Here is a 7,557-nt window from a genome sequence, read left to right as displayed (position 1 = left end):
CTGGGGGGAGCAGGGACAGCCCCCAGGGAATGGCTGGAGCTGTGTCAGGGCAGGCTCAGGGTGGATCTCAGGGAAAGGTTCTTCCCTCAGAGGGTGGTTGACACTGAACAGGCTCCCCAGGGCAGTGGGCACAGCCCCAAGGCTGCCAGAGCTGCAGGAGGGTTTGGATGATGCTCTGGGGCACAGGGGAGACTCTTGAGGATGGGCCTGTGCAGAGCTGAGGACTGGACTGGATGATCCTTGTGGCTCCTTTCCAGCTCAGCATATCCCATGATATCGTGCCACAATTCCCCAGTAATTCCTAGCAGACAGTTTTCCCAGAGAGACCAGACAGGGATTTAGCTGCAGGCAGCACAAAGGGCTGAGACTGCTGCAGGTTCTCAGGGACTCAGCTGAGCTGAGCTCTGCCTGGGCAGCCTGAACCCTGCGCTCCAGGGCCATCCTTTGATGAGATCCCAAAGGAGCATTTGCTGGGCCACTAAAAGCCAAGGTGAGGATGACATGGGTGCTCTCTTCTCTGTACCCCTGCTGCCTCCTGGGCAATAAGAGCGATGGAAAGAAAACGTTTTGTTCTGAAGGAAACATGCACCAGGACAGGAGGATTTATTTCAAGTTCTGACCACCTCTTTGCCCTTTTTCTCTTGCTTTAACTTACTTCTGCTCCTGTACAGCTCTGAAATGCCTTGGTTCCTCTCTGCCTACCCTAGTTACAGGAAGGTGGCCCATGATTGAGCTTGAACCAGACCAGGTTGCTCCAACCTGGCCTCGAACACTCCCAGGGATGGGGCAGCCAGAGCTTCTCTGGGCAACCTGTGCCAGGGCCTGCCCACCCTCACAGAGAAGAATTTCTTCCTAATATCCCATCTAACCCTGCCCTCTGGCAGTGGGAAGCCATTCCCCCTTGTCCTGTCACTATCTGCCTATATAAAAACTACATATTGACTATATAAAGACTCTATAAAAAGTCCCTCTCCCTCCTTTGTCTAAGCCCCATTAAGGGACTGAAAGGCCTCAGGGAGCTCTTCCTGGATACTTCTCCTCTCCAGGCTGAACAACCCCAGCTCTCTCATCTTGTCTTCATAGGAGAGGAATATTCCACAACCCCTTGCCCACATCACAGTGTCAATACATAAACACAGAGCCCTTGCCTGTAGGGAATTATTCCCTTATTTCCAGCTCTGCTCACTGCTGAAGGCTCCTACAAACAGTTTCAAATTTCTGTAGAGTCTCACCTTCTGTAGAGCCTGGTCCAAAAGGCAGCAGTGCAAGTCACAGTCCAGGCTTTCTTGCAAATCAGAGAAAACCTGACAATGTCTTCAGGGCGAATGTAGGAAGCCAAGAGCAGCCAGATGTCGATGGGATATTCTTCTCCACCTCCCCCATCAGCGCTTTCTAAAACGCATAAAAAGGTGTGTTAGTGGAGTAAATAACATCTGTACCAAGCCACTTCTATATCTGCTTTGCTCCTGGTAGCAGCCCAACAAGCCCAAGTAAGAACAGCTTCGGGGTTACTGGAAACCCCAAAGCCTTTCTGGCCCCTATTTCGATGCCTGATCCTTTCACAGCTGAAACACCACCCTGAAGTGGAGAAATAAAAATTGGGGAGCAAATAAAGAGGCAACTTTATGTAAAGGGGGGACAAGCTCCTGCATATTTAATCAAAGCTGCTCATTTAACAGATCATCAAAACTGCAAGTCCTGGAGCATTAAGACACTGCCCAGCTTGTCAATCCTCTGTTCCAGTGGTCCCAATGCTTTTTTAGGAGCTCTGTCAGGGGAGGAAAGCAATTCTCCCCTGCAACTGGCAATCAGCTGCTTTTCTTAAACCTCTAATTTCATTAAAACGTCTTGGATGGGAAACTTTATTGTAACTCAGACGAACAGAACGGCCTCTTCTTCCCCTCAGAGGTGTCAGAACTGCTCAGGCAGAACTGAGGGTTCAGACACTCCTTTCATTCCTGTGGTGTTTTCAGGTTCACACCACACGTTTTTCCACAGCCACTGCTCCAACTTCAGGAGAAAAAAATACCTTTAAAGAATATAAATAGCTAAACAATACCGAGCATTAGAATGGTAAGAGAAGAGAAGAGAAAGAAAACACAACTTGTACACAGTGCTAACAGGAAAAGCTGCATAAAAAGTGGCACAGAGGTGGTCTTTGCCAGATCTAACCCTGAGACAGGTTAGGAACAAAGGGCAGTTCTTTATCCTCATGTGATAATTGCCAAAGAAAGTTCTGGATGTGATCACTCGCCCACAGCACTTCAGATTTATGGCAGACAACATCCACTCTGCTAATTCATTTCTGGCTCAAGGAGCCATCAAACTCCACACTGCTGACCTCAGAGCACAGCCAGAACCATCACTGGCCTAGCACCATTTTTATCTCCCTAACAGGTAAAAAAAAGACAAGGCTGTAATAGAACAGAAATGTCTTCCCAGACTCATAACTCCAGCCCCTCAGGCATTACTTCGCCAGGATTCTGAAAGATGTCTTAAAAAAAGAGGTGAAACTCCTTAAACTCCCTTCCCAGAGAGTGCTGTGCAGTCTATGGTGGATGCTGATGTGCTCCATAAATTAGTATTAAACTCAGGAAAACCAGTTAAAATGTGTTTCTCAACCTGAAAGCAACCTGTTACTAGAAACTTCTGCAGGGTTCCACAGTGCAGCAGAGCTGTTTGTTGCTTACACTGCGTTGCAAATGGCTTTTCTGTAGAGCTGTACAAAGTGTAAATGCTGAGGGATTCATCTCCCTGGAATTAGCCTACTGTGATGCCAACAGGATCAAATGCACCTCCTTGCTGGAAAAACAGCCCTCTGAACTCATTTGTAACAAACCACAGCCTTGAAAACAGAGCTTGTGTTTTGCCAACAGCTGCATCGTGGACAGCAATTCATCCCCAAAGCAACTCTGCTTTCACCAACACCAGCTCAGTGAAGCAACATGTCCAGTGGCAAAGTTTCCCAATTCCGGAAGAGCAAGTGTTTGTTCTCCAAGACTGAGAGATATTTACTTAAAGCAAGGAGCTCTCAGGCTTTGATTTCATGCCCCAGGCTCTGCCTTTGTGCAAATACAACACCCCTGACCGAGTCCCAGGAGATTTACAAGTGATTGAACCCCCGGCATTTCTTTGTGCACGTCCAGGTCACAGAATGCCCCGTGAGCAGCCTGTAAATCCCAAACATTAACACCAGGAGGAGGTGCAGCAGGAGCCCACAGAGCCCCAGGACAACTGTGACCGCACCTTTGTGCCTTTTGCTCTTCTTTTTCCTCGAGGCAGCACGCCCGTTGATGCTCTCCTTTGTGTCCATCTCATCGCTGCTGTCACAGGACTCTCCCGACACGGAGAGAACTTCCTCAGCAGGAACACAGGAAGCTTCCAAACCACACAGGGATTTCACTGGAATGACAAACCACACAGTAAGTACAACAGCAGAGAGGAAAAGGTGATCCAAGTTCAGGAGATACTTCAGTGGAACCACTGCCTTAAAGCTTTCTGCCGAGTGACACAAGCAAGTAAATCCTGGGCTCAAGGATTACCTTGTCAGGGAAAGATTAGCAGGGGTGAGTGAATTGGAAACATAATTATTCGGCTTCTTGTTTTAAAGAATGAACAATGAGGGTGATTACCAGCACATTATGCAGATCCCACTGGTTTAGCTGAAGCTATTTACAATTCTGAATTAAACGACAGGCTCTTTCTGCAGGGGTAAGCGGTTCCCTCGCACAGCAGAGCTGTGGCCACCATTCAGCCTGGAGCCAGCACCTACTCCGGAATTGTTTTAGGAGCACAGAGAAGTCAGACTCCCTTCTCAGAAGGATAAACAGATGCTGTGGGTGTTGACACACAATTCATCAGTGAAATAACTCAGTGCCAAGTACACAGGAGCTCCACTTACCCTGGAATTTAGTGAAGGGCAAGATTCTGCCCTAACTAGGAAAATGGCAGGTTGAGTCAGCTGCAGTTTATTTTGGGTTGGGGTTTTTTTTTCTCTCTCTGGGGGCATGATTAGACATATCCCTGTTGGGAAATATTCTTTCTAAAACCTGATCTGTAAACTCAGGGCTCGGCAGGACAGAAAAATCCACGTGTGAGTCAGTAATGACAGTCTTGGGAAAGGAAAGGTGTGGTCCTTTCGTGGTGCTGTCACAGCAGCACAAACTCTGCAGACAGTCTATAAAATTCATTCAAGAGCTGAATTTCGACCCAACGTGTTGGGTGAAGAACAGCACTGCTGCCAAGAGAAACCTGCTCACGCTTTCCTGCCCTAGAACAAACTACAGCTCAGGAAGGTTTTATACATCCCAGTTACAGTCACTGGAGCCACCAGAGCCACCGGAGAGCAAGATGTGCTACTCCAATCACAGCAGCAGAGTAGCAGAAAAAAACACAACAAAAACAAATATAAGAAACTGATCACAAATAAATTCAAGGGAGAGAGTGTCTCATTTCTAACCAGCAAACAAGGTTTCAAAATGGCAAGACAGCAGATGGAAAGACAGTCTTAAGATACAGTTTGACTGTGCCCACTGACTAGAGGTACTTTCAGTGCTTTGCTAAACCAGTTCAACCTCACTTTGCAGTTTGCTCTGGAAGCTGAAGGCATCTATGGAAGCTGGAGGCATCCATGGCAGTGGTTTCTCCCACTGCCAAATCGTACTGCCCTCTCCACATTACCTTTTATAGGCAAAAAGAGAAATAGATGGCAACACAAGTGAGTGATGACATCAAACACGGCCAAGCAAGAGAAGACAAAAGTGACAGGGACTCAGAGAGGGGTTCAGAGGAAAAACCCACCACACTCTGCAAAGGAAAGATCAACCTCTGTCTGAGTCAACAAGACACACATCCATTCAACAGTGAATCAGGCTGCACTACAGCCCTGCAGAGGCTCCCTCTCCATCCCACTGCTGTGACCCTCCCCATCCTGGGGGTGAGGATGGGAAGGAAAAAAGCTCAGGAAAACTCTCCCCAGCCCTCCCGGTGAAGCTCCCAGTGGGAAGCTCCTGCTCCTGGCAGCCACACCCAGCTCCACGTTCACCCCAACCAAGATCCAGGAGGACAGGGAGGCCAAAGGCTGCAGCTCCCGAGAGCAGAGGCTCCTGGGCTGGCACGTGGCACAGATAAGGCCTGCCAGATAAGCTGCAGCAGCTCAGGGCTGCACCCGATAAGGCTGGAGCACAGCCCTGGGGAAGGGACACCCTGAGGATCCCGGAATCCACAGAGGCCTCAGGGGAAAGCCCTGGGGAACTACACCACAAAGACCTGAGAAAGGGGTGGGCAGGGAACTGCTGGGAGCTGGAGCCATCAGGATGTTGTGGAGATGAGCCAGGAACAGGGCAGCATTTTAGGAAAGGGTTTGTCCTTTCAGGTGATGCTGAATGCAGGGGGGGAGGAAACAAAGGCAGTTTGCCAGTGTGATGCTGAAGTGCAGTGCTTTGCCTCAGAGAACACAGAAGGGTGAGCAGGAGAGGGAATGGAAGAGGGAAGTCCCAAGCCCATACCAAGGGAAGCAACAAAAGGTGTCCTGATCTTAAAAGCTTGAGAAGTAGCAGTTAAAAAGTATATTCACCAGGATCACTGCCCCTGTCAGGTACTCACGCAAAGAGCAGATTTTCTTTTTAAAAGAATTTCTTTTAAAAACTTAAAATATTTCAGCAACAAAGCAAGAGTTTCCCTGTATGAAGAGTTCAGTCATTGCTGTCAACAAAACAACATCCACCCCCAACGTGTGTGATGAGCTCCATTTAAGAGTCAAACTTTAACATTTCTCAAGCACATGCAGGGTGCTGGTTTAGAAAGCTCCCAGCAGAGGAGGAAGTAGATAACAAAATACTGCAATTCCTTTCCAGGAAACTCCTTGTTTACAGAGTTCCCCAAGAAACAGCAACACCCTCCCCAAGACCTCCTTGCAGCACAAATTTGCCAGAACTATCACAACCTTATTGCCACTGCAAAGACTTTTACCTGCTAATAAAACTGCCTACAGCTTTATGTGAGCTAAAAAAGAAATAAAATACTTTTATCCTGTCATTTTCTGCTTCAAGCAGGAGATGACAGCCAAGCCCTTCTGCTCCAGGCACTGCCAAAGACTGGGCAATTCCTACTGGACTTGCAGCAGGCTTCCTGCAAAACCTGCTGTCTGAGCCCTCAGCACCTGATTCTGCAGAGCAGCACAGGCTCGTTTTCAGCACCAAATGACACACATTTTCTCAGGTTAAGGAAGGGGGGTTCCCACACCGTGCACAGGCAGCCTGGGGAGGGCAGGGCCCCCAGTGCAGACTCACCCTCCTGCTGCACCGCGTTGGCCACAGCTTTCTTCACCCGTCCAGACTTCACCACAGCGGGGTCTGAGTTGGCATAATCTGCCACCGTCACTGCAGAGGGTGGGACACAGGGGTCAGGGGGATTAGGGATTACAGGGAAGAGGACAAAAGGGCTAGGAGCCACCACGCGTGGACGGCACAGTCCCCAGAGTAGCAGAGAGATGCACAGGTAGGAAAATGAGTCCCAGCAGAGAGTTGCAGGCCAGGGGTCCCCAGCAAGTCTCTACCCCAGGCTCAGGGGACCCACCCCGTGCCCATACCGGTTCAGTCCCCCCTCTGCTACCACCTAAACCTATACCAAATCCCAGAACACCGCTAAAACCCAGCCTAACCAGAGCCTGGCTCATCCCCTAGTCTCAGACTCCTCCTTCCCAGGCAGAGTCCTTATTCCCACATACCAGGCCGAATTCCCACTGGACACACTCCCTCCACAGGTCCAATCCCTCCTTCCCACTGGACACACTCCCTCCACAAACCCAATCCTTCCTTCCCATTGGACACACTCCCTCCACAAACCCAGTCCCTCCTTTCCCACCAGGCACACTCCCTCCACAAACCCAATCCCTCCTTTCCTCTGGACACACTCCCTCCACGAGCCCGAGGGGCCCGGGCTCATCTCTCGGATGACACTGGCCCCACCTCCTGCCCCTTCAAGCCTCTCAGCCAGGCCAAGCCCAGGCCCCTCAACCCCATCCTCCCTGGGGCCTTAACGCAGGCCCAGGCCCGGGCCCAGGCTCAGGCCCAGGCGCCCCTCTCCGGACAGCACGAGCCGCCTTCCCCCGGCAGGGCCCGGCCGGGCTCCCCTCAGTCCCCTCCGTCCCCTCAGAGCCCTCTCCCCTCACACCGCGCTCCAGGCCCGGCCCCGCTCCCCGCCCGGCCCGGTGCCGTCCCCCCTCACCCCTCTCGGAGCACACGTCGTCGGCGCGGAACTTGAGGCGCTTGCGGGCGGCCCTGCGGGGCATGGCGGCGGCGGCGGCGGCGGCGGCGGCGGGGCGGCCGCGCGGGGCCATGTCCGGCCGGGCCCCGCGGGGACAGCGGGGACAGCGGGACCGCGCCCGCCCCGCGCCCGCCCCGCGTCACCGCCGCGACTCCGCGCGCGGGTGACGTCACAGCGGGGAGGGGGACAGCGACACGGCCACCCCCCGTGAGCACGGGGGGCACAGGAAAGGGGGGACCCCCCCCCGGGAAGGAGGAGCTGCGGAGGAACTGCTCCCTCACAGAGCTGGAG

At 51.8% G+C, this 7,557-nt stretch overlaps 1 protein-coding gene across 1 annotated transcript in view; it reads right to left on the bottom strand.

The window, feature by feature from the left end:
* Positions 1-7,354, bottom strand: part of LOC114068545 (transmembrane protein 183A-like) — a 15,148-nt gene extending 7,794 nt beyond the window's left edge. The window contains exons 1-4 of the mRNA XM_027904759.1: positions 7,228-7,354; positions 6,291-6,380; positions 3,247-3,402; positions 1,233-1,392 (exon numbers count right to left, since the gene is read on the bottom strand). Coding sequence (XP_027760560.1) covers positions 1,233-1,392; positions 3,247-3,402; positions 6,291-6,380; positions 7,228-7,339 — 518 coding nt within the window. The 5' untranslated portion in view covers positions 7,340-7,354. The remainder of the gene's footprint in view (positions 1-1,232; positions 1,393-3,246; positions 3,403-6,290; positions 6,381-7,227) is intronic.
* Positions 7,355-7,557: the final 203 nt, after the last annotated feature.

Source organism: Empidonax traillii, unplaced genomic scaffold, assembly GCF_003031625.1.
Source record: "Empidonax traillii isolate 1590-97213 ecotype Southwest subspecies unplaced genomic scaffold, ASM303162v1 scaffold1085:size188410, whole genome shotgun sequence".
Classification (NCBI taxonomy): Eukaryota; Metazoa; Chordata; class Aves; order Passeriformes; family Tyrannidae; genus Empidonax; species Empidonax traillii.
The sequence above is the reverse complement of the archived record's forward strand: the minus strand, read 5'-3'. Positions and strand labels throughout refer to the sequence as shown.